This window comes from Cyprinodon tularosa, unplaced genomic scaffold (assembly GCF_016077235.1).
Source record: "Cyprinodon tularosa strain WSP-4 unplaced genomic scaffold, ASM1607723v1 ctg496, whole genome shotgun sequence".
In the NCBI taxonomy this organism is placed as follows: Eukaryota; Metazoa; Chordata; class Actinopteri; order Cyprinodontiformes; family Cyprinodontidae; genus Cyprinodon; species Cyprinodon tularosa.
The window spans coordinates 182408-210261 of record NW_024039225.1 but is presented as its reverse complement, the minus strand read 5'-3'; the positions used below and the strand labels follow the sequence as shown (position 1 = coordinate 210261).

The window sequence follows — 27854 nt, the reverse complement described above, 5'->3', positions numbered from 1 at the left end:
TGTCCCCTCATTAAACATGTTTAAATAATAAACCAAATAAACTAAAAGTACAAATCATTGTTCATCTATCCTGATACATGGAAGCAGTTTCTACAAAATCCCTTTCAATGGTGAGCAGCAAAGTTTATTCCTTTAATATTTTTTAAATTTTTAAGAACATGTAGCTGATAGTCTAAAATAGTAATATTATCATCATTTGCTACTGTTATGCTTGCTCCTAGTGATCTCTATGAGTATTTGCAATATATTAATTCTGCTTGTAGCTGACATGTTAGGGCTAATATTAGCTTTCCTTGTCATCAACAATAGAATATGACCTAAGAGTTTGAATTATACTGTTTTGCAAGAGATCAGTTTGTTTTACTGGCCTCTAACATCTGAGGAAGAACAGCTCTCTGCATCCGCAATAGTGTTTTTGCTCAGAAACCGTGATAAGGCATCTGTGGTGACTGGTAGGAAAAGAAAATCTCTTGAATTGAACTAAACTAAACTAAATCCCTTCAAATAAAACTCAACCCAGTGTTCTACAGCATTTTGCACCATATCTATTTATTTAACTGGACTGCTCTGAAACTTTCTTGGCTTCTCTAGATTCTCCTTAGGTGTGAATATGTGTGTGTATGGCTGTTTGTCCTGTTTGTCTCTTTGATACCCTGCGATGGACTGGCGACCTGTCCAGGGTGGACCCCGCCTCTTGCCCGTAGAAAACTCGAGATAGGCACCAGCACAGACACCAGGATGGATGGATGGATGGATGGATGGATGGATGGATGGATGGATGGATGGATGGATGGATGGATGGATGGATGGATGGATGGATGGATGGATGGATGGATGGATGGAAGGATGGATGGATGGATGATGGATGGATGAAACTTCCATATCAATGCCTTTTGCACCATGTCTTTAAACCTTTTTTTTCCTACTCTGTTTCCATTTTGATCACTAATGCACTTTATAAATGGAAATGTTCATTAAACTGCTAAGCTGCTTATTCACTGTTGAAAAGCTGTTCATTTTGTATACACTCTGTGTGTATAAAATTACAATAGAGTTAGTCTAAAGTCTAAGTGTTCAGGGCTGAGGTGGAGGCAATTATATCCATTTGGATAAGAAAGGAAAATATGACTTGAGATGTATCTATTAAACTAATGAAACTATCTTTATCCTACATAAATATACAATACCCTATTTTATTGAAGCTCTCCAAATAATGCTTAAATCTTCCGTAATATTTTAAGTTTCTGAGGTGATCTGCAACTGACTTTGATTATGTGCTTTAGCGGGGAAAACAAAAAGCTATTTAAAATGTAATTTTTTTTAGGTGCAATTTAATCAAATACTTGACAAAAAAAGTGAAGTGAAGGCTTTAGTAACAGGTATTAAATAGAGGAATTACAATGATTTGAGTGTTGAGTTTAAGTTATCTTGTAGCTTTTATGAGAATGACATTTCATAATTTATTGTTACATGAAGAGTGGGTCACTGTCTTGGTCTTGACTAAGTCTCACCTTCCCTCAAACTTGGTTTCTGAATGAAGGAAATAAATCTTATCCATGTAATCTGACCTGATTGTAGCTCAGAACCCTATTTATGATTTTTTTTTTGTTTTAGTGTATATTGTTTTTTTTTCACACACCTGTTGCATTTGCATTCATACATACCCACTGATATTGAGAGTGTATAAGGTCCAAACTTTTTGTGCTCTCCCCTTGTATATTTGTATAAAATATAACAGTTCACAAATGTCCTATTGCCATATGTTAAATAAATATATGTTATGAAGACACAGTCCTACATATAAGGTCCCATGATGCTTCAATCAAGAAAGGTTGATATAACTATATTTTTAACACTCAGGGATTTTTGGTTTTGTTTTTCACAGTGATTTGCATCAATTAGTCCTTTTTAGTTTCTGAGGAGTGATAGGAGATGAATAGATTACTATGAACATGTATAGCCAATAGCTGGAAAGGTAGATTATTTGAGACTATAATCATTTTGAAAAAAAAACTGAAGAAGATTCCTACAGTACTACTTGCAATATATACGATGTTTCACACAGACATGAATTGTTCTTATCAAATTTGGATTCAAGCCTTCTGAATAAAAATCAACAACAACAAAAAAACAAAAGTTACACTCGTGTAGTGAAAGGATGAAGCTCTCTATTTGAAAACCAAACAATGTTTGAAAGAAGGACAATCTCATGTGTCACACACAGTACTAGATATCTGGAGCTAATGTATTCTTGGTAAAGTCTGTGAGATGGGCTTTGCTTATAAGGTCTGTCACCCAAAGGATTGTGAGCAACTTTATAACTCCTAGCAGCAGCTAAGAAAGTCAAGATATCCCTATGCTGCCTCCTGGTCTAAGCTCCTTTTAATATGCAAGCACTATTCAGGTAGCACTTATTATGGCAATTTTAGATGCCCTTCTGCCATTGCTTAAGTGACATTACTTATTTGAGGTATTCAGATTGTGCCAGATACTACATCAAAACCAGGATATTTTCTCCTGCAGAGCTATCAGCATTAACTGTTAAACACGAATATTTATATATATATATATATATATATATATATATATATATATATATATATATATATATATATATATATATATATATATATATATATACACATATAATGGGGTTACATGTCACTTAGATTTACATGAAAAGCCAAAATGAAACTTTTAATGTTTATGGAAAAGAGAGAGTGCTCTGACCACCCCACTAAAATGTTTTCTCCACTGGGGTAAGACAGTGCTACTGCCCACCGGCTATCTTGTTTAAAAACAAATTGAAAGTATTTGTTTCCCACTCACACAAAACATTAACTAAAAATGTCAAACAATTGTCAGTAAAATGTGTTTATTTGTTTCCCTCCAGGTTTAACCTACCTAAAAAACATATATTCACATCAACCTGCTACACACAGCCATCCCCAAGTGGCCAGCTTAAGGGAGCTGTTCCCAGTGCTACTGCCCACGAGTACAAGGGCAGTAGCACTTGGTTCACTTTCTTGCTTAAAAACATCGTAAACTATTGGTTTCTCACTCATCACAGCGAATTAAGCAACAACAACATTGTCTGGCTCTCTTTACAGTAAAATAAACAAGATACATATGAAGTGATATTGAAAAAAAAAAGTGAAACTCTTTGTTTTTTATCCCACTGTATTTATGACTAATCTATTGTGATACGCTCTATGCTTTTGGAATGCTTCCTTGCCATCTCAGTAGTATTTAACTTTATCCCCAGATTCTTTCAGATTAGAGACCACAAGACCACCCCAAAAACATATTATCGGCCTAAAGGGCATGGTAAAGAAACAATCCACAAACAGACAAAGACAATTCACAAACCTAAATTTTAAGGCAGGCTTTGAAGATAAGACAGGGAGACTAATTTAGTAACATAAATGCTAATCAAGGTAAAAGGACAAATTAGAAATTACACAGAGACAAATTCTAACGTACAAAGAACAGAAAACGAGAATATACTAATAAAGCAAACACAAAGAAATTAAATATTATGCCAAAATAAGCCAGAAAGTAGACATTGATTTATATGCCAAGATCACCTTCTTGATGTTTGCTGCATGTATGACTTGAAGTATTTTGCAAACAAGTCTTCTAACAGCTTCTTTTAACAATGACTTTTTTCCTTCCAAACCTTTATGGACAGATTCACTCAGCTGTAGAAGTCCACACCTCATGCAGATCCAGCAAGCTTGTTTGATTAATGCTTTCTTTCCCTTGTTTGTAATTTTAAGGTCATATTCAGTAAATATAATTAAAGTGGTTATTTAATTCTGTAACTCAATCCACCATGTGAAAGATTTTAGATAGATTAACTAAACTATTGTTTTTTGGCCTTGACTTCTGGTAATCATTTTCTGCTTAGTTCTATAAAGTGTGATATTTAAGATTAGTATTATACATCAAACACATAAAAATACATTTTAATACAGGAAGATGGACTTAATGAAAAGTTTGTTTTATATTTATTTTCAAAAGCTAGTTTTAGTCTTATTAACGTGTCTCACTGAGACACATATTCTAAATGTTTGACTATGATTGTTGGAGGACCACCATGTCTTGATAATTTTACTGTTATGTGTGTTGTTCTTTCTGCACCTGTATGTCCTTTCTGACCCTTTTTTTTTTATGATGGTGTCTCTTTCCAAATATTTTTTGATGGTGATATTTTGATAGAAAGTGTTATAAAACGCTTTGATTAGTTACCCGGTGCAGTGCTTCTTTAAGCTATAAGTCTTTTAGCCTGAAAAATTCAATTCCAGTTTATTGAATGACAGCAATGTCATGTAGTGACCAATTAGATGAAAATGCAATACAGCATGAGTACGTAACACTAGAAAAATAAGTTTCAACATAAACCTGGACAAAGCCAAAATACCTGTAAAGCTCGAAATCAACAAATTATAAAAATAATTTCGTATAAATGAATAACTACTATAGAAAACTATGAAAAAATACATACTAAATACTGTTTAAAAAAAAGCCTTAAAATGTTGGAAAATTGTTGTTTCTATGAACAAGCAAAAAAAAAACAGAAGCTCTGACAAGCATTAAAAAGAAATAGCTAGATGAGGGATCTGTCTCTCTGACTGTGTGACTACAAGACACTTGCTCTATAAAATCTCAGGATTCCATAGGGAGTTGAAAGGATTGCCTGCACTGCATAGGGTGATAGTACAGTGGGTGAGAAGGGGATTAAAGGATTTCCCCCAAGACCATCCTTTATAATATGGGTGGCGGTGATGGAAGTTTGAAAAAATATATAAATGGTAAAAGTTACAGACTTTCCATTTAATAATGAGAAGGGTATACATTTTGTGCAAATTACATTTTTTATTCAAATATAAGTTATAGCATTTTTGTTGTTGTTTTTTTCCCCCCCAATGATTATCGGCATGATTATTCCTATTTTGCAATACATTTTTTTATCTTTTCTAAGATGCCTATCTCAATTCCAACCAGAAAGCTGGACTGAAATAACTAAAAATGGATTTACATTTCCATCTGGCAGAGGTATCTGTGATTTTAGGCTTAACTGCATGTTTTTACATAAACATAATGTAATGCTGGAATTGACATAATGGAAAATACATATAAATTATCCAAACTGGACTTCGCAAAAGCAAAGATACTAGAAAAAAAGGAACAAAGGTGATGTTGGAACAAAAGGGTAACATCGGAAATAGAAGAGAGTTCATAATCATAACAGTAATTCTAATCAAATACAGATCTAACTTGGTTTGATGTTTTTGGTCCACTAAATTAGCTTTTTTAAATCGTTATCTCCTTACTTTGGTTTGTAAAACTCATTTCTTGCTTATCTGAAAACCTACCTCATTCAATATAAATCTCTCTCTCTCTCTCTCTCTCTCTCTCTCTCTATATATATATATATATATATATATATATATATATATATATATATATATATATATAGGGTACAACCTGGAAAGGTCGCCAGTCCATCGCAGGGCAACACAGAGACACACAGGACTAGCAACCATTCATGCACACGCTCACACCGCAATATATATATATATATATATATATATATATATATATATATTCTTTTTTTTTTTTTTTTTTACAGAAGTTCAAAGTTGAATAAAATCAACACTTTTTTTGTGGACATAACAGCAGCATTTAGAACATTTTTACATTTCTTCCAAATGAACAGCTTTCCAATTTTGCCTTGCTTGGAGTCTTTCTTGTTACATTGTTCATATGCTCAGACTTTCTGTTTTTAACCCTTAATGCACTGTGATATACAGAGCTAATAAAGTCACATTGAATCTTGCAATAACAAGGCACTTATTTACACAAACCTGGACGATGTCCTGTTGAGCTGTAGTTGCAGTTGCTGGCACAACAATTTTTGTGGGAGTTACAGCATCTGACATAGATGATGACATAAACAAAATGAATAAGTCATCAGTCAACAAACAGTGCTGGAACATGGTCCCTTTCTTGCCAGAAAAATGTTCTGCCAAGGCTAGCAGCTGTTTTCTCTAACAAAATAGGAGTAAATCGAAGGATGAGGATGAAACCTGTAATTCTACAATGATTCTGCCTACTTGCACACACCAGGCTTTTTCATTTAAAACTTTTTTGTATTTGGCCAATCTTGATAAAGAATTGACTGATAAAATTAGTTTATTTGATCTTCTTTTGGGTGTGCCAAACATGTCTGATAAAGTCTAAGGGATTTGAAACTTCTTAAGTTTATGTATATTTTATGTTATCTGAAATTTCTTCTGATATAATCACACATTTTACTGTGTTCAGGGCTCTTTTTTTAGAAGTGGCAGCTTTCTCTTTGCAGTGCTGACATGTGCTCCATTTTGCAAGATATCAAACAAAAAGTTTAATGCTTTTTAATGAAGCAATTGCCTAATATGCTAGGACATAAGGGGAGATTCTAAAAAGATTATTTAGTGTGATTCTAACAGAAGAATCATATTTGCATGTAACTCTGCTGATTAAATGCTCAGTCAGATGTAGGTCTAAACTTTGTGTCATTCTAGCAACTTGTTCTAGGACATGAAACTGCTTTCACATAAATTATTCCATTGTAGCTCTGGCTGTATCTCCCCTTCTCCCCTCTTCTTTTGAAGAAATATGCTGAGTTTTAACATTCACAAATACAAACATGTGACCCATATATGCACAGGAGAAAATTACTATGTATGTACAGCAATGTTGACATCTTAATAGTCTGAGCATCACTGCCCCGCGTGCACTATAAAAGTCTTGTGCAGTTTTACCATAAGATTTTAAATATATTACATAACTAGAACTGGGAGTTATAGTTAATTAATATGTCTTTCAAATCAAGGGTAAAATGAATGAATGACCTTAAAACTCTGGATGTTGTCGGGCTTTTGTAACAGACACATAGGGAGGTCAGGGATAGTCCAACTAGACATGTAGACTGGGGTAGTGGTTAATTTTCATAAGGGGGGGGGCACTTCTCTGCCTCCCTGGGAAGGCCTATGCCAGGGTGCTGGAGAAGGGAGTCCAGCTGATTTTCAAACCTCAGCTTTAGGAGGAGCAGTGTTATTTTTGCCCTGGTTGTGGAACAGTAAACCAGCTCTACACTCTCTGCAGGGTGCTTGAGAGTTTATGGGAGTTTGCCCAATCCCCATGTGTTTTTGTGAACCTGAAAAAGGCATTTTACTATGTCCCTCATGGTTCTCTGTGGCAGGAGCTTCAGGCATGCGGAATCAGGGGACAATTCTCTTCACAAGCAGAGCAGGAGCTTGGTCTAAATTGCCGGCATTAAGTTAGACCTGTCCAAGCTGCAGGGTCCTTCTTGCCAAAACCTACAGCAAGTTATTGGCGGTTCGCAGCCAAGTGTAAAGCAGCATGAATGAGAATCAGCTCCATCAAAGTCGAGGTCATGGTTCTGAACCGGAAAAGGTTGGCCTCCCTCCTTCAGGTTGGAGGAAAGTTCCTGCCTCAATTGGAGGAGTTAAAGTATCTTGGGGTCTTGTTCACAAATGAGGGGAGAATGGAGAGGAAGATCTATAGACAGATCGCTGCGGCTGCTGCTATAATCCTGACGCTGCACCAATCTGTTGTGGTGAAGAGTCTTTAAGGAAAAGGCAAAGCTCTTGGTTTGCTGGTCGGTCTACATTCCTACCCTCACCTAAGGTCATGAAAAGTGGACCATCACCAAAAGAACAATATCCTAGATAAAAGCAGCTGAAATTGGCTTTCTCCATGGGGTGGCTGAGTTCTCCCTTACAGATAGGATGAGGAGCTCGGTCATTCGGGAGAGGCTACTTCTCCACATAAAGAGGATGTGGAGGAGAAGCAAGTGGTTTAGCAAGTAGAGCCTCTGCTCATGTTGTCTCCATTTATTTTGCTCACGACTTTCTGTATTGTAATATTTTAACATTTTTCTAAAATAGTCCTCAAAGTACAGCCATTGCCTCTTCCTCATTGACCATGTTAATTTACTGTGAAATAACTTCTGATCTTGAGTGTTTGAAAGATTTCCAGTCTGACATTTGAATTTTCTTATTTGTAATCTGTCTGTGTGTGGTGCTTGCCATGTAATTGTACACTACATACTGTAAGACCAAGCCTGTTATTTATTGTCATGTATTGGGTCTGTAGTAATGTACTAATGTTAACTAGGCATTAGAATTACTTCAACTGATGATATGAAGATATATGAAGGTATCTAGGGGTGTAACAACAAATCAATCCACATCGATTTATGAATTAAAACATTTCTGATGTAAAAACATTGATGCAATATCTAGATATTAATACACATCATAATTTTTATTGTGTCAGAATGTCGACTGTTGATCTGTTTTATTATGCTGTATTTGATGATTATGATCAAAATCGTACAAGACAAACATTGTGATATCAAGAAACATTGCATGATCATTAAAAAGAATCAAGACAAACCTATATTGTTACAAAGATAGTTATTTACTCTTCTACTGATGATGCTTCTTAAAACAACAAGGTGCAATTAGCATTATTTAGAAGGAAATAATATTTTTGGAATTTAAGTCAAAGAGGAGATAAAAAATAATAAGTTTTTACTTTTGACAAAAAAGTGATGCAGTTAAAATGTAAAGCCAGATGTATTAAAATTCTCCTGGGCAACACATTATCTGCCACTATCTAGAGATTTTCCATTTACTCCCATTAAATTTTATGGCCTTACCCAGATTGTAACCATTACCAGTGCACACTTAACCCTAAACCTAACCTACCCAACTTAAGACTTTTTCTCATCGGAGTAAGTTGACTGGTCCCCATAAGTACCTGTAAGTCGGCCCAGGTGGAATATTCCTTGGAATAGTAAACAGACCCCAATGTGAGGTTTTTATACCCTCTGATGTTGGCTAAGAACAGCGAGTTTCTAATAGAGCACTCACAGTTTTGATATACCCTCCGTAGGCTGTTTACCAAGACAAGCAGAGAGAAAATATAATATGATGAGCAGCTGACCTTTTTGATCTGGAAACAGTATTTTTTCCAGTCCATGTAATTGCATTACTGTTCATTTTCCGGTCAAGTGACTTTATGAAGATAGAATCAAGAGGAAGACAGCAGAATAGCACTAATATACATGTCGCAACTCACATACATTATGCAGACCTAGTAAGACAGCCTTACAAAATATTTCTTGAGGCCATCTACAACAGAAGACAGTAAAACAAATATTTTTTTGTTGTTCCATTATACAAGCTTTTATACCCGGTTAAATTGTCATATCCCTTCCACAGGATGTCCCCCTTACTGCCACAGTAAGGTTTCTGTCCACCATGACAACTGTTTATATGACAGGCTTCACACTCCTGAGAGTTTGAGAACAGATGTATGTATTTTTCAGTTGTGTTTCTTTTTTTTTTGTGATCTGTCAACAGGTCTACCATTTCTTTACTAAACCCGAACATTTTAAGGAAGGTGTTAAGATGAGATCAGTTTTTTTTTTTTTTTTTTTTTCGCACCTATGAAGCCTAACCTTTCACATGATCATAAAAACATTTTTCCCAAAATGAAATATGGCTGTAGCCAACTGGCCCCTGATTCTATGGAACTGCTCTCAGCGCGCACTCAAATTCTTTTGGGAGCATTTGCTTTAAAATGTTGCCTTAAAAGGTATTGACTAAGGTATGCGAAAGAAAAGTACCTACCGGTATCACTTTTTTATGAATCTCTTCCCTTCCTCATAATAATTACACACATTTTTATGTTTGTCTATCAAATGATATTATAAGAAATACTACATTATAGTTTGTGTTTCTAATAAGAAAACATAAAAAAATGAAAAGGTGAGTACCTTTTAAGTGATGCTCTTGATCTAAACTGACAAATTTTCTTTATTTTATTGAGTAGACTTATTTAGTAATTTACTGAAAACATAACCTGTAGGACACAAATAGCCATATCTTATACAGTAGGTATAGCTTCATCCACTTTCCATTGTGGCAGAAAAGAGAAACACAAAATCACTGACTGATAAACCAATGGAACCTATTTTTTAGGGTTAAACAAAACGAATGAGTGAGTTGGTTGATCTTTTTTTTTTCTTTTCTTATCTTCAGAGTGCTTTATTAAATTGTAACACTCGTGCATGCACAAAGACACTCAGGTGAAACCAAGTAAATCCTCTGACCCAGATTTCTTCTCTCTCCTTCTCTGTCCACAGCCGTCACCCTGTGAATGGTGCCGCTGCGAACCAAATAACGAGGTACACTGTGTGGTGTCTGACTGTGCTGTCCCAGAGTGTGTCAACCCTGTTTATGAGCCAGAGCAGTGCTGCCCCATCTGTAAAAATGGTAAAATAATATTTTGACATCCTCCCTTGAATTTTTCTAATATGTGGTTTCTTTAAAGTGAATTTCATTAAACTAGTGAGAGTATGTTTATCAACAGTGTGTACAATTTTTTTTGTACCTTTACATGTTGAGGAGTATTTGATGTTTTATGTATTCAAATTATTACCTTTGGCCCACAAGACACTAATGAGCAGTACTAGTTTTAATTATAAATGACACAATAAGCAGAGTAAACATTAGTCTATTGATTAAAGGCATGGTGCGAAGGACTAATGGGTCCTTGGAGAGCTTTTTATCTCCAAGCACCCAGGTGCCCTTGTCACATACAGCCAATCCTTAAATTAGAATTATAGGAATCCAATGTTTCATTGACTATTTCCAAGGCAAGGTGGGTGGCTTCCCTTTGCTAGTTCTAATTCTTGAGAGACAGATGGATCTTTATGACTAAAGTCAAGCTGCTGAAATTATCACAAGCAAAGAGCACTTTGGGTATTAGCATATTCATAGCCTTAACACAATGGTGCATTTATAATAAGTATGAATTAGGAACTAAAATTTAACCAGGTGGCATATAAACATTTGTACACAAAATCCAATGTGTCTTTAGCAACTGACCCATATTTTCTCAAATCTGTCTTTATGTCCATAGTATATCTGGTGTTAATCCAAGACATCTTTGCTCACACAACAACGCCTTCTGTAACAAAGCTGCCGAAGCTGCTTGAGGAGATCTAATCCAGCCTGACAGGGTACAATGACACCCTTGGCATTTCAGGGAGTGCCTGCTGTTTGCAGGTGCCCCAAGGGTGTTTGGTCAGATTCTGGTTTACAGATAAATCTGTATGAGAGTGGAAAGCTAAGGAACGTGAAGAAAGGACAAAGGGGGTGGGTGGGGGGGCTGGAGAGCTCTTACTTTTGTGCAGAATAAGTAGGAAAGAACATGCTCTAGCATGCCTGAGTCAAACATTTTAACAGTGTGAGACATGCTTTTTTTAAATCATTACACTACTGTAGAAAAGAACTCAGTGAGCACTGATTTAAAGTGGAGCAAGATGTTCCTTTTTTGTGATTCTAAGCAATAATTCAGCACCCTTCATTTAGAGGATTTCTCCAATCTATTGTCAGGCAAGTCTTTCTATCTTATACCCCCTTTTTCATAAAAGTGTTTTCCAAAAAATTATTTGGATTTTTAGAGAGGTTTTTTTTTAACTACTTGGTTAGGTCACAAACACCTTTAATACATTCTAGTAATTTTGCTTCTATAAACAAAAAATAACAAAACAATGAGTACCTCCATAATTTAGCTCATTAATTTGAAAATGTTAAAACAAGCTTTGGGCCCAGTGGTCATTCTGTAAAGCAAGAACGCAAATACTAAGAATGGAAATGTGTATGTTTTTAATTAAATAAAAAAAAATATATATAAATCAGTTAAGGAAAGTTTTCTTAACAAGCAGCTTATCAAAAAGATTAAAGCAAATATTACACCACAAAAATCGACTTTCAAAGCTATAGCCTGAGATGCATGTCCCTCTGCATGAACTCCCCTACCATGCCTGACACTTGGCATTTTAGCTAGTAAAAATGAAAGCAACATTAACTTTTATAGCAATTCTGCAAAGAATTCAGTGTTAGAAAAAAAATGCAATAAAAACATCAACACGAGAAAGGTGTTACACACACAAGAAGTGAGTTAATTTCTTTTTTATTATTTTTCTTGAGGTGGTAAAAAAATAGCCATATACTAATGTAGAAAAAAAGAAAGCCCTATAGTTCACATATCCGAATGTTAGCTTCGAAATGATCCTTCCTTAAGATAATATTGTCAGGTTTTGAATTTGTGAACAGAGTAAAGATAGACCTCAGGATGCATCATGGAGTCTGTCGATATTTCAATAAAGTAGAGAGCACACTTGGAAAACGGGGTTTTTATACAAGGAACAAAGTGAAGAATATATCACATTAAGTACCACATATGAAAGTGGGATCAGGCTGTTCAAACTGCCGAAAAAAAGTTGAATAAGAGATGTATATGGGTAAAGAGATTAGATTTGCTTTCAGTGTGAACCTTGCCATAGAGCAACTTCCTATTAATACAGAAATAATCAGCTTGAAAAGGTAAAGACAAAATATACTAAAAACACTAAGAGTAATAAACTAGAAAAAAAAAGCAGAGCAAATATAACTAATACAGCAAACCCTGATGGCAAAAATAACGGAATATGGCAAGACTGGAAACACCAACTCAAAACTACAGATAAAGCAGATGATATACGTGTGGTGTATTATTGCTGGCCGCTCCCTCAAATTTTCTGTGTGGCCTCTAGGGGAATCTAAAAAATATGTTCAAGCCACCTCAGATGACTCCTGTCAATGCCTCTCCTGAATGAACATGCTCCTTAACCTATGTCTAATGTCTAAGGGAGTGCCCAGCCACCTTGCAGAGAAAGCCAATTTCAGACACTTGTATCCAGCATCCCCTTCGTTCGGTCATGATAAAGATTCCATAACCATGGGTGAGGGTGGGATCATATACCAATATACACTATATTGCCAAAAGTATTTGCTCACCCATCCAAATTATTGGAATCAGGTGTTCCAATCACTTCCATGGCCACAGGTGTATAAATTCAAGCACCTAGGCATGCAGACTGTTTTTACAAACATTTGTGAAAGAATGGGTCGCTCTCAGGAGCTCAGTGAATTCCAGCGTGGAACTGTGATAGGATGCCACCTGTGCAACAAATCCAGTCGTGAAATTTCCTCGCTCCTAAATATTCCACAGTCAACTGTCAGCTGTATTATAAGAAAATGGAAGTGTTTGGGAACGACAGCAACTCAGCCACGAAGTGGTAGGCCACGTAAACTGACGGAGCGGGGTCAGCGGATGCTGACGCGCATAGTGCGAAGAGGTCGCCAACTTTCTGCAGAGTCAATCACTACAGACCTCCAAACTTCATGTGGCCTTCAGATTAGCTCAAGAACAGTGCGCAGAGAGCTTCATGGAATGGGTTTCCATGGTCGAGCAGCTGCATCCAAGCCATACATCACCAAGTGCAATGCAAAGCGTCGGATGCGGTGGTGTAAAGCACGCCGCCACTGGACTCTAGAGCAGTGGAGACGCGTTCTCTGGAGTGACGAATCGCGCTTCTCCATCTGGCAATCTGATGGACGGGTCTGGGTTTGGCGGTTGCCAGGAGAACGGTACTTGTCTGACTGCATTGTGCCAAGTGTAAAGTTTGGTGGAGGGGGGATTATGGTGTGGGGTTGTTTTTCAGGAGCTGGGCTTGGCCCCTTAGTTCCAGTGAAACAAACTCTGAAAGCTTCAGCATACCAAGACATTTTGGACAATTCCATGCTCCCAACTTTGTGGGAACAGTTTGGAGCTGGCCCCTTCCTCTTCCAACATGACTGTGCACCAGTGCACAAAGCAAGGTCCATAAAGACATGGATGACAGAGTCTGGTGTGGATGAACTTGACTGGCCTGCACAGAGTCCTGACCTCAACCCGATAGAACACCTTTGGGATGAATTAGAGCGGAGACTGAGAGCCAGGCCTTCTCGTCCAACATCAGTGTGCAACCTCACAAATGCGCTTCTGGAAGAATGGTCAAAAATTCCCATAAACACACTCCTAAACCTTGTGGACAGCCTTCCCAGAAGAGTTGAAGCTGTTCTAGCTGCAAAGGGTGGACCGATGTCATATTGAACCCTATGGATTAGGAACGGGATGTCACTTAAGCTCATATGTGAGTCAAGGCAGGTGAGCAAATACTTTTGGCAATATAGTGTATATTAATTGCTAAGCCTTTTCACTCTGCCCTTTTTATCGCAACAGACCAGTGCATCATCCGCATTAAAGTGGTGGCTTCAGCCAATCCATCTATTGATCCCACACTCCTTTCTCCCCTCACTAATGAACAGGACCCCAAGATACCTGAAGTCCTCCACTTGAGGCAGGAACTCTCGTCCAACCTGAAAGGGAGAAGCCAGGGAATTGGGGGCTCTGAGTTTCATCCATGCCACCTTGGACTCAGTGATGAAACTGAGTCGCTTGACTACTTACAGCTGGCTTAATGTAACTTTACTTGTGGAGCCTGGCTTACTTTAAATTAATAAGGACACTTAAGACATGGCGCCAGCAGTCACCCTAATAAGTGCTATCCAAATATTGCTGGCAGTAAGGAAGGAGCTAGGACGACAGAGTAGTATGCTTTTTCAAGCACCAGTGTAGTTAGTATAGGGAGGCTGTAGTCCCAATTTGATGAGCATCAATCATTTTTGTTTCCGTTTCGTAATAATGTAATGATGCTGTATTTAGCAAAGCAGTCTGGAGGATCTTTCCTACATTGGCTAATGTTCTTATTGTTGACCGCACTAAAAGTGATGGCCTAGGAGCTAGGAACAGGGGGTATGAGCTATTTCGAGTATTTGGATCAAGCCTTTGTGAAACAGTTGAAGCCAGAATGAGCTTCTCACGCTAGGTCAAGCCTGTATTTATCTTTTACCCTGGAATTTCTGAATTCATCATTTGTTAAATTGGCGTTTGAGATGAAGACACAGAACAACAACAAAAAAAAACAAAAAAAAGAAAAAAACAACTAAATGTAATAGCAAGCCATATTTATATATCACAAAATTCAAAATTTAAAAATATTATGCAGGATAAAAGAAAAATGGATATCGAACATGCCTTTAGAGAGAGAAGGACAGAAGCATGGCAGATGGGACAATTATATAGGTGTGAAGAAGTAGCAGAAAGCAAGAACAAGAAAAGAAAAGAAAAAACAGGCAATATGAAATTATATGAAAGGGTAAAGAAACAAAAGGGGTACCGTATACCGGTATATATATGTTGTTTTTTTCACTGAAACAGAACTTGATAAATATTGGAAACTAGCATTAGAAGAGGAAGATTGCCCCCATTGGCCTCTTGTATTCCTATTTAATATTTCATTTATAAATCAAAAGGCAAATTTTTCAAAATTCAAAATTATAAGTGTACACTTATAATTACCAAATATATGTATTCATTTATATATTTTTAGCGTCACCAGTAGGAGGGGGATGAATAGCAAATTCGTTGTATATTAGGCTTGCAGTTAACGAAAAATATATGCAATAAATGTGTCCTCACCAATAGCAGTGGTTTGTCAGCACCTTGGGCAAGTGAATACACATCCTTTTTGCGGAAAATATTGAACTGTTTCATGTGTCCTGAAACATGTCTTGCTGCGAAACTGGCAGCAGCTCAGGTCACACTTATCCCACATCAACCTTAAAGGAGTTTGTCCTGTAACCTGTGCCAGCTGTCTAGAGGTAGATCGATGAGAGTTTAGAGTTGGCAAGCACTTTCAGTCTCTCCTCTAAACCCAGATCAAAGAGACCTTGCTGGGTTAAAAACTGAAAATATATATGCAAATAAATCTGATTGAAATTATCTGTGCTGAGGCAAAAGAGGATTAACAAGTTGGATGTTGTATTGTGTTTTTGTTTTTTGTCTACTTTGGTACCTACCTTTTTGAGGACTGTACGAGCAACACTGTGTAACCTTTAGCCCCTAGGAGTGCTAGACCTGAAAGTTTCAGGTTTAGCTCCTCTGAAAGCAACTGGCAACTGCACTGTGGCAATGTTCAAATGTATCAGGAATCTATTAGAAGACCACTGTGGGCTAGCAGATGGTGACAAAGAAAATGCTACATTCACTCCACTAGATGAAAGCCTACATCAGAGAACCGGAGAACCAAAAGTTGCTCAGGATGACTGGATTCTCAGTCATCCAGGTCATAGTTATTCCAAAAAAGTTAAAAAGCAAAAAAGCCATGCATCTGTGGAAAGGTTGTTTGGTTTCTCCAATATAAAGATCAGAGCATTCCTCACTGCATCGAACTGCATACACCAATCCGCTCATATTTGGTCTGGGGGTTTTGACCTTAGGATGCACTAGTCTCTGTTTCAGGGTCTTGTTAGGTTTGAAATGTACAAAATCTGCATGGCCCAACACAGAAGAGTGACCTCCTGGGACAAGATTCTGCAGTACATCTTATGGACAAAGGACATTCTTTTGAGGACCAGAATGTTCACATTTTGGACAAAGAAAGTAGGTGGTTTGAGAGGGGCATAAGCCATCTATGTTAAAAAAAGGAAAATAAACCAAGGAAACAGAAAACCTTGCCTATTCAGCCAGGCCAACAATTCCCCTTAACGACACCCCTTTCAGAAACATAGACAAGTATGGGGCATTGCAGGCTAACAAAAGAAGCCAAAGGACTCCCATTCCAAAGGGGTGGACCATTTCGTCCATTTCAATTTGCATGTTTTCTAAGCAATAACAAGACTTTGTAGGGGCTACTGTATAAAGCCCCAAACTCAATGCTATTTCTGACATTTTGAAAAAGCTTCCTGGATGCGAAGCGAAACTTCTTTCAACTTGGACACAAAGTCCAGTGGATTGTTTTTGAACTTTTTTGGAGTAGCTTAGGATGTGCCCCAATTCAGAGGCTGCATCTTCTGAAGAACACATTTGTGGACCAATTAGGTCAGAGTACTGCGCCAAAGGCTTCCCCACTCCAAAAATCCTCCTTTCTTTAAATGCTGCCAACGAATGCATCCTTTATGGCCCATCATTTCGGGTTGAAGTGAATTGGTCAAGTCCGTGCAGCAATGGACAACGGTGGTAAATATTATGAATACAACTGAAATAATAGGATTCCTAATATCAACAATAAACCTCTAAGACAGGCCTTCCCAAACTCGGTCCTCAAGGCCCCCTGTCCTGCAGGTTTTAGAGGTTTCTCTGCTTCAGCACAGCTGGTTATAATGATTGCAGTAGACCAAAAGCCTGTTAATCAGCTTTCAATTAAAATCAGCTGTGCTGGAGCAAGGAAACCTCTAAAACCTGCAGGACAGGGGGCCTTGAGGACCGAGTTTGGGGATGCCTGCTCTAAGATGTTTAAAGGTAAGAATATAGTTTTTTTAAAACACAAACTTATACTCGCTTTATTAAGATCCCTCTAACTTTAAAAAATTAGTTTCTGGATCTCTCAGCTCCAGCTCACCTTGGCAGCTGTCAGCCAACCAGGTTTTCCCTCTCTATCCAGGAGAATACGCCGGCTCACCACGTTGAACCTACTGCCGGGTTAAAATGCTGGGTGGAAGTTAATCACATAACTCATTCAGATAATATTCAAATATTTGGCTTTTTAAAAACTGTATTTTTTATTCAGTAAATCTTGGCTGAAATTAAAGTTGAGCTTCAAAATAAGGTAAATTTATTTAACTCTGCTGGAGCTATATTGGCAGCTTAATAACTACCGTAGCTCATCTTCACACGCCTGCAGCCATGGCACATCTGCTGCCGTTCCTCATAGATTAAATAAACAAAAATCTGAGCAAATAGCTGAGATCCAGACAAAAATATTTAATAAATCCTCAATAATGTGGATTGAAAAATTAACGTTATGTTCATAAATCTGATTGTAGTTGTCAAGTCCTTTCTACACAAATGTTAATTATTTCATAATTCCAAACCACTTTTTTTATTTTATTTTTTCCGTGGAGCATTGTTTTTCTTCAGCACTTCAAAACATAGAATGCTGAAATATCCTGTTTGATTTTTGACATGTCACATTAATAGTGAATATTCCTGTCCCTCATCTTTATCTAAATAATAACATATGTATAGATCTGAGCCTCATACTGTCACGGTTGCTAGGTGGCCAAAGCTATGCTGGGATAAGGGTGGGACGGCTGCTGAAGTCTGGACCTTCCCAATTCACAGCTTGTCACTTTCAGCTTTCATTGTTTGTTAGGTATTTGGAAGATCTAATCTGCACGTAGGCCAGGTCTAAGTGCACCCTGTAAATTAGAACCCACCCTCAGACTGCATTAAAGCTGTGCTCTGGGTTACATTACTCTTTGAGGGATGGATACAACCCTATTAAGTCATATAGACAAGATTTTTGAAAGGGCAAACCAGAAGGATCCTCTATATGAGCCAAGGGCTGTACATTGACTTTAAAAATGATTTTATATATTTCAAATCATGGTAATACTAGGGCTTTTGTACTGATTGAGCATCGCTTAAAGGCAACAGCCTCCCTAAAACTTAATGCTTACCACGACCCTCCATTAATCACTAGAGTATATCCATCTTCTGATAGCCAGTTTCAGCAGTATCATATACTGGTCTATAAGCTAAAATTATATCACATTGTTTTTATGAACATGGCATTAAACTATCCTTCAATAACCTCTACAGACCCCACAGCTTTATCCTAATAACATGTCTGTCAGATTACAATTTCAGAGGAATTCTACCCTGAGGCCTGGTTGAATATAAACCAGAATTATGCTCTACTAAAATTTGAATGGAGGTCCAGCACGGTACTAACAATGTGTATCTACTTAAATAAAGAATGAATGCAAAAATGTCCTAAATTGGTTGAATATGTAGCCTCGGATTTTCAAATGTGAGAAAAGTTCTCTGGGAGGAGCCACACCTCTCACATCAGATTATCTCACATTAAATCAGTTTTATTGGGGTACTAAAATGTGTAGGACTATTGGCCCTGAAAGTGGCTCTGTCTTGAGGAGTTATGACACATTTTGTTTTTTTATAGCAAGTTTTAGAGGATTCTTTAGATGGGCAGGTTGTACGGAGCTGGATACTGAAAGCTATCTTAACTGATTATCACATCAATTGATATATTACTTCCATTGTTATTCACTTCTGCTTACCTTTTTAATTTAGTTGAACAGGGTTAGAAAAATATTTATACCATCAGGTCTTCTTTAGAAATTCTTTAGAAAGAAAACTGATCAAACATAATATTGCTTGTTTTTAACCTGCTATAGTGTGAATATACCAGCCTTTTTACCCTTTTTAACCTTAGTTACTAATTAACTGTACTTAAATATCTGCTTGTCCATTGCTTTTATCAGTGGTTAAAAAAAAAAAAAACATTTTTAAAACGAATCCTCTCAACCAGATGGAAAACAAAAAGGTAAACCTCTATGCTTTCAGGATAATGCAGATGTCAAAACTAATGAGAGTAATTTATTGCCCTAAAAGTCCATTCACTTGTTTGTAGTAACAAAAGAAAACTATAAGGACTTCTGCGACCCTTTCATACAAAAGTGAAGTGATTAACACCAACCCTTCCTCTACTCTACCCTCTCAAAGCAGCCCTCTTCCTCTGTCTCTTTTTGTGCACTCCAGCCTCCCAGTGCTGCCAAGGCAGTGCCTGGCAGGCTCCTGTGCTCGTGGCGCATTAGGATGCAAAGCGCTCCATGTCGAGGGAGAAGGGGAGACTAACAAAAGCGCTTTAGTGTTGCAAAAACAAGCCCATTGGTGCATGCCTGTGAAAAGATCTGTGCGTCTGCTCTTACTCCCCTAACTCCCCCCAGCTCTCTGCATCACTCTACCACCCCTTCTGCAGAGAAGAAGCTCTCGGGGGAGATGCATCCATTTCTCGTAGTTCTCACTCTTCTTTTTCTGTGTCTCATGCGGCAGGTCCAAATTGCTTTGCCGGAACGACGATCATCCCAGCCGGAATTGAAGTAAAGGTGGACGACTGCACCATCTGCCGCTGCCACAACGGAGACTGGTGGAAGCCAGCACAGTGCTTGCGGCGGGAGTGCCTCAACGGCCAGTCGTTGTCATAAAGAGAGGCTCCACTGCAGATGGTGGATAAACTCAGGCAAGGCTCTGCCTACTGGGCTATTTTAAGTGATTGACAGGGCATGAGCACAATTCCTACAAAATAAAGAACAAAAGAAGTTAAAGGAAAAGCAGAGGTGACGTAGAAATGAAGAGACGCTCTCACAAGCTTCATACAAATACAGTATACTAGCCAGTGAGAAGATGATGGAACTTATCTCACGGCTGTTTCCGCCCTGCAGTTTTACTCGGCCTATATATTTGCAAAAGTTGACTCTGCTGCTTTCTCCCAGAAAGTTTCTAAGCTTCTTGAACTCTTTCCTAACCACTGGCAATGGTGAACTGCTCATGTCAAGTTTCTGTATGTATGTCTTCAGCTTGTTACTACGCGTTCTTCACGACCACGCTGGTGTTGTAAAGATCAAACAGCAGGAAAAAAAAGAGAAAAATTGAAAGCACACTTTACTGCGCTTTTTTTGTGTTTTCCTGGTCATACTAGGATTACCACTGCAGATAAGCTTAAATTCCCCACTACCCTCTAAGAGCTTGTTTACAAAATGCACATTGTTTGTCTTCATAAGACTTTTTAAATGGATGTGGCTGTTGCTCACCTCTACCCAATGAGTGTCATGTTTTATAAACTGCAATGCATCTGACAAGGCTGCTTTTTTTTTTTGGTATGCCATTGTTTTGTGTTGTGTCTCTGTTTAAAAGCAGCACAAACTGAAGCTTTCGGTATTACTGTGTGTAGCTGAGAAGGAAGCAGGATGTTAACCCATGTAGCCCTTTGAATGAGCAGGAAATACAGGAAAAACAAATCTTCTGTCTGACCAAATGTCTTTATTGTTTTTTGTTTTTTTTTTGTTTTAAGGTCCAGATCCTTCACTAACTAACTGCTTGAACTTGTTATCAAAGCACTTAGGAAGCCAAGAGCAGCCCGTTTTAATTTTCCTTAATCAGGAGTATTCTGTAATAAATCATCCAGCTGGGTACTTGGCGCAGCCTTCTTGCTGGGCACATCTAGCATGAACCGGCACACAAAGGAGAGGGGGGTCTGCACATGGCTAAGTGGTTTTAGGCAGCATTCACAAGTGTAATGTCCATGTGATGATTTGGTCTTGCCATTCATCCACTATTCATGCACAGTGTGTTGAACTGCATTCACTGAAGCACATAAACCTCATACATAAGTCTTTAACATACAGAGCTCTGACATGTAGCACTGAATATTTAACCGATTTTCATTTCAGTCTTTCTTGAAAACACCACACTGTCTCAGCCAGTATGAAGCAAATATATGATCATGACTATAACATACAGCTGTGCTAATGTATTACACTGGTCGTCAGGCGATCCACTCTGAGAGAGGAAGCACCCTACCCGGCACCATAAACATGAAATTTTTCACATGATAAATATTACTCATTAATCCGGAGGTGAATTTCCGTAAGCAGACTCCATTCATCACTAAGATTTTTTTTCCCCCTCCATTTTAAGAAAATCTGTTTCCGTTAACCTTTTAAACCCCATTCCTCTACAGTGATGGATGAGTTGCTTAATAGCAGCTTCTAGCCCTCTGTAATGAGACAGAAATGAACAGAGGATTAAAGACCTGTGACTAAAGAGGTGTATCACCTTAAAAGGCATTAAAAGTAATTTTAGAAGTATCCCACACTCTAGAAATCTGCTGCATGACTTGAATAAGGACACTGGATAAAATTGGGCAAAGATTGTTCTTTAAAAGGTAGTTTGGAATCTCTGTGGTCTTTTCTATAGTGTATAACTCTCTTAGCATTTTAAGTTTAGAAGAGGCAAAGCAAGTTTATTTATATAGTGCATTCAGTGGCAAGACAATTCAAATTCATGTACATGATTGGACAACACACAAAGGAAAATTAAATTGCGATATAACATAAAAAAAGTAATAAAATGAAAGAATGTTGGTTTAAAAACTTAAATGTTTAGCTAGAAACAGGTTAAGGGCACTAACGAAATAAGTATTTAATATGGATTTAAGGCAAATTAGGTTTTAAAGCACTTTTACAATTTTGTGGGATTTTGTTCCAGATTAGCGAAGTTTAAGAACTATAAGCTGCTTTTCCATGCTTGGCTCTGGTTCTGGGAAGACCTGAGGGTTTGGTTGGTTGATACGTTGACGACAAATCTCTAATATATTTTGGTGGTAAGCCGTTGAGTGATTTATAGAGAGAAGTATTACAGTTTATTCTCTGAGATATGGGGAGCAGCTGTAAGGACATTGGAACTTTGGAGATTTGCTCCACTTTCTTAGTTTTAGTGAAGAGGCAGGCATACAGCATCCAGGGATGTCTACAGCTGTCTGATCATTTTTTTCCACCAGTAATCAAGCCTACTAAAGATGGACACATTAGTTTTTCAAAGGTTATTAGTCCTGTGCACAAAGAAATGCTGTAAATTTAGTATAAACCCAGATTATTTACTCCCAAAGGCTGAAGCTAACAAGAGACCCAAGACTGAATCTTACTTCTACCTTCTTAAACGATTATGTTCTCAAAAAAGTCATTGTGGTTTATAAAAGTTGCGAAGAGAAAACCTCTTAGAACCCAATATTCAGCCAGACAAGGTGTGATATAATCAGAAATGCTTAAAGGAAGACAGGTGGCAGGCTTAAACACGCAGATGAGGACAGAATCAGCATGTAAGAAATTGATGAAGGCAGACAGACTGATAGCAGCCTTTGAGCATGTAAACAGTAAATGGAAAGTGTCTTCAACTAGTGTGAATAAATGAAATGAGATTTTAACAATAAAGTTACATTTTATTTTTAACCTTATGTGGAGAAAATAAAAATAACTTTAAAGAAATTTAAAAACAATGGAATTAAGTTACAGTTAAACAACAAAAATGACCTACTGGCACTGTACACATATTTTTGAAAAGGAATCAATTGCACAGAAGTATTATATAAAGATAAAAAAAGAGATCTAAAATCCCAACAAGTCACATTATCATGCTAAAACTATGCAGATTGTATAAGCTGCTAAGGTTGAGCAAAAATAGATTTAGGATAACAAAAATTCATCACAAGACCCTGGATGGTTAATATGATGACTCCATCCCCTCCCACAGCTCTGATTCATCTTACAGAACCAACCAAAAAATATAGCCTCAGCAACCCACAACAATACCTGCAACATATCAAACAAACCATTGTATGCACTTCTTTCTTCTTTTTTCTTGAGGTAATTATGTCCTCGCTGATGTAGAATTCCTCAAACTGTAGCACAATGGATTGATAAAGTAATTTCATCATCTTAAATTGCACTTCTTTGTTTTAAGGTGTCATTATTGTTACTACAATGTCTACCATGTAAGATTATTCACAAATATAAACCTCCAATTAACTAGTTTGTCGGTAAACCATTCTTCTAAATTTCCCAAAATGAGAGATGCTTAAAGCACTGAATGTTTGCATGTTGGAATCTGAACTGAACAAACACAACTGCCTATATGAAGGCCTAATTGATATGCCCCAAAAGGGGAGAGTGACATAATAAAGAGAAAGCACAGAATTTTAAATACAAACATTTATCCAACATTATGCCTGTCGCTGTCTGCGGAGACAGAGTTGCCCCAAAAAAGTGCTTCAAGTTCTCATTCTGTTCGCATCTACATACCTATGAGAATAAGGTTTGACTGTGTTAACATGGATTATAAACAAGTAATTGTCAAGCCTGCAGGTAAAGGATGATATGTTTATTACTATCAACTGGCCGCATAAGGGACCTGTGCATCTCAGAGAAGCAGATTAATTTCTCCCACCAATGGGCTCTATGCACAGCTCCACTACTTCCTCAACTTCAACTGCTTCTTTGCGTATTGGACAAGCTGATAAATCTATATGTGTCTGGCTGGTTACTGGGGTCAGTTATGGGGTTATTCTGATATAGTCTCATCATACATAATACTGTTATTAGGTTTTTAGTTTAGGTTTTATTTTCTCATCTGATTAAATACTTAAAGTTCTAATTAACATGTTATTTGTAACTACAAGCAAAAACAACCTAATACATTTATATTAAACTGGTGGTTATTTCTTACTCCATCATTCTCAGATCATGCAAATCTTGTCTAATCTTGTCAATCAGTTCTAAAACATCTTTAGCTGAGCCCTTGTTGATCCCTGGTGAACCACTGTACCAGATTAGTACCTTAGTTGGACTTTTCATTCATTCTATTACCAGTGTCTTTTACTCAAGCCAACTGCAACCTGAGATCTTGCCGTACTTTTTGTTGATTAGCTTGGCTTATGTTTCATTTTGGGTCCTCATCTTTAGTAAAACAAAACATAAAAGCCTTATTTTTTTCTTTTTACCTTGGCACAAACCAAGCATTTATCAAAAGAATCAAACCGATCCAAATTACATGAAACAATTAACACACTTACCATAACACAGGGCAGCTCCCCATCATTTGAGACTAGACGTGACAAAGAACTTCCCCTTCTTCCTCAATTTGAAATGTGGTGCACTTTGTTCTTCATCTTTACGTTAACTGTTAATTAACAATAATTTCTTTTTGTATACAAGAAGTAGTTAATGTTAATTACCCCTCATTCATAAAAACTGTCTGGGAAAATTCCAGGTACAGCTTTAGACTGGGAAAGGTTTTCTAAAACAGAGACTGCCCTCAGAAGTAAGGGATGTCTGGTCACCGTAATCTTTTAGCTGCTCTGATTTAGCATCTTTCTTTGTGCACAGGCAGAGCCCATCCATCTGGGTAGAGGTGTGCAGGCTCATAAAGCAAAACTGACAACAATGGTTTATCAGCTGCAGCCTCTGTACTCCAGACATTTCAAAATAATCAAAGGAGATTCATTCATCATAATTACTTTAAATGCCATCTAGTTATTCAGCTTAGAGAAGTATCCAAGGTGGGGAGAAAACAATTCAAATCTAAGACTGTGATGGACCGAGTTAAAAAAACAGGAGGAGTCACAGGATATTAATTAGAAAAATAGGTTTTTTTTATTTTAACCCAAAAAATAGATGACAAAAGATAAACTGAGCTCATAAAAGAGGTCAAAGAAACAAAACTGAACTCAGGCAAAAATGTAAACAAACTGGCTGTACAAACAAACATAACTGACCTACAAAGAAATGACAGACAGGGGTATATATACTGGCTGATCAGACCAATTTAGACACAATAGGGGTAACTAAACAGAATACAATTACAAACAAAACAAATAACAGTACAGCTAAGTTTGACTAAACTAAAGACTCACAAAATGAAAATCAAAACCATTAAAGTCAAAATACCAATATTCACCTAAATGCAAAAACTCATCTAAAGAAAGAAACTACACATTCCCCCGCCAGCAAGGACCAGTGGTGCAGTCCAATCAGCATCCAAATTTGCTGAGCCCTGGCCCCCCCATCTTTTGTCAACTTCAGAGTGTGGCCATGGATTTGGCCATCACACACTCCCCCACTTCCTGATCTTCCCTCTGGCTCCGAGAAAGGTAATCAGCAGTGGTGTTGTCCTTGCCGGGGATGTAGTGAACCTTAAACCGAAATGGCTGCATAGCAAGGTACCATCTGGTGATTCTCCCATTAGTTTCCTTCATTCTTTCTAGCCACTGGAGGGCTCTGTGATCAGTCTGAAGTGTGAATTCTCTTCCTAGCAAATAATATTTGAATGAGTCAAGGGCCCATTTAATAGCCAAGGCTTCCTTCTCCACGGTTGCATAGCGCCCCTCTCTTGGCAGCAGCTTGCGGCTGATGTAGGCAACTGGATGTTGGTCCTCCGGTGGTCCCTGCAGAACCACTGCCCAAAGGCCTCTTTCAGAAGCATCAGTCTGCAACACAAAGTCTTTTGCAAAATCAGGTGAGTGCAAAACTGGATTCTTACTCAGAGATTGGCTAATGTCCTTAAATGCTGCAATAGCCTCTGCTGTCCACTGAATTTTAGTGGAACTTCTGGAGCCCGTCATGTCTGTTAGGAATGCTGCTCTAGCTGAAAAATTAGGAATGAATCTGTGGTAGAATGCAGCCATGCCAAGAAAAGACCGCAGCTGTTTCCTGGTTTGTGGGAGCGGACAGGATGCTATCGCATTGATTTTATCAACTTGAGGTTTCAGAGTACCACCTCCAATGGTGTACCCCAAGTACTGTATTTCTGTCCTGGCAAGAGCCGAAACTGGTGTTGCAAGCTCCTAAAGCGCTGTTCTTGTTGTGCAGAAACTCCTATCTGCTTTTTCTCCCGAACTTCCTGTTGTCCCATGAAAGCCCGAAGAATCCCAGCAATATCATGCAGAGTTGGCTCTCTGGGCTCCTCCTCATCAGTGGCTTCAGCTGCTGCTGCTGAAGCTCCTCCTTCCATTTCCTCCCTCTCTGATTGCTGGGAAGCCTCTTTGGTCTCAACCTTATTTCCTTTTCTTGGGCGCAGACCGTTCTGCATGGCTCAAAAAGTTTGTTGGTGGGGGAAAAATTGCTCACACAAAAAAAAAAAAAACAGAAAAGAAAAATAATCCTGGCTCCTCAACTCAAAATCCTCACTTCTGACACCACATGTGATGGACCGAGTTAAAAAAACAGGAGGAGTCACAGGATATTAATTAGAAAAATAGGGTTTTTTATTTTAACCCAAAAAATAGATGACAAAAGATAAACTGAGCTCATAAAAGAGGTCAAAGAAACAAAACTGAACTCAGGCAAAAATGTAAACAAACTGGCTGTACAAACAAACATAACTGACCTACAAAGAAATGACAGACAGGGGTATATATACTGGCTGATCAGACCAATTTAGACACAATAGGGGTAACTAAACAGAATACAATTACAAACAAAACAAATAACAGTACAGCTAAGTTTGACTAAACTAAAGACTCACAAAATGAAAATCAAAACCATTAAAGTCAAAATACCAATATTCACCTAAATGCAAAAACTCATCTAAAGAAAGAAACTACACATTCCCCCGCCAGCAAGGACCAGTGGTGCAGTCCAATCAGCATCCAAATTTGCTGAGCCCTGGCCCCCCCATCTTTTGTCAACTTCAGAGTGTGGCCATGGATTTGGCCATCACAAAGACGAAGGAAGAGAGAGAAAGAGTGCCAGTTGACAAGAACAGAGACTGTATGGACAGGACTCAAAGGCAAAGTTGCCACCACAGATGCCTTATTGCTACTATTCCAGATAAGATTAACAAAATATGGCCTTTTGCATTCACACTGATTGAACATCCCTAAACTGCTTTAAGTGCCGACTTGTAATACCCCTGCTCGAGGTGATTTACTGTTATATTTTACCCAGAAAACTATGTTTTATTTTATTCTCAACGTTCTAGAAACACCCAGTGGGTTCAAGACAAGTACAAGGACACGAGCAGTTCATCTACGGTTGAAACTGAAGAGACTCGATCTAAAAATATACAGGTGTTTGATAAAGGTAAAAAAGACAAAGAGAAGATACAAAAAGGGTGGATACGTGTCGCACTAGAGCTACTTGATCCCTATTGAAATGTGACATTGCAGCTCATTGTACTGCTGTTCCCACCAATGTATTTCAAATGCCTCTGAAGTGCTCAGCTTTTAACAATCTAAATTGAATGAACAATGGCTTCCCATTTTCTTAATTTGGTGAGCTGCTCTTATTGCCTGAGCTGGAAAGTAGAGCAGCAGAAGGTAAAGCGGTTGTAGACACAAAGTTAAACAGCCTAGATTTCAGATCAAGCGTAGCTGCAAATGTTTGGAAAGAGTTCCTATGTGGGTTGCACTTGAAGCAGGAATCAAACAGGAAACCACATATTAATATTTAGATTTATGTTTTATTGCAGTAGATTCAATGCAGACA

At 37.8% G+C, this 27854-nt stretch overlaps 1 protein-coding gene across 3 annotated transcripts in view; it reads left to right on the top strand.

Annotated features, from left to right (window-relative positions):
* vwc2l (von Willebrand factor C domain containing 2 like) overlaps positions 1-23150 on the top strand; it is a 33194-nt gene extending 10044 nt beyond the window's left edge. For all 3 annotated transcript variants that reach the window (XM_038302632.1, XM_038302631.1, XM_038302630.1), the window contains exons 3-4: positions 10226-10355; positions 19870-23150. In XM_038302632.1, coding sequence (XP_038158560.1) covers positions 10226-10355; positions 19870-20021 — 282 coding nt within the window. In that variant the 3' untranslated portion in view covers positions 20022-23150. The remainder of the gene's footprint in view (positions 1-10225; positions 10356-19869) is intronic.
* The last annotated feature ends 4704 nt before the right edge of the window (positions 23151-27854 follow it).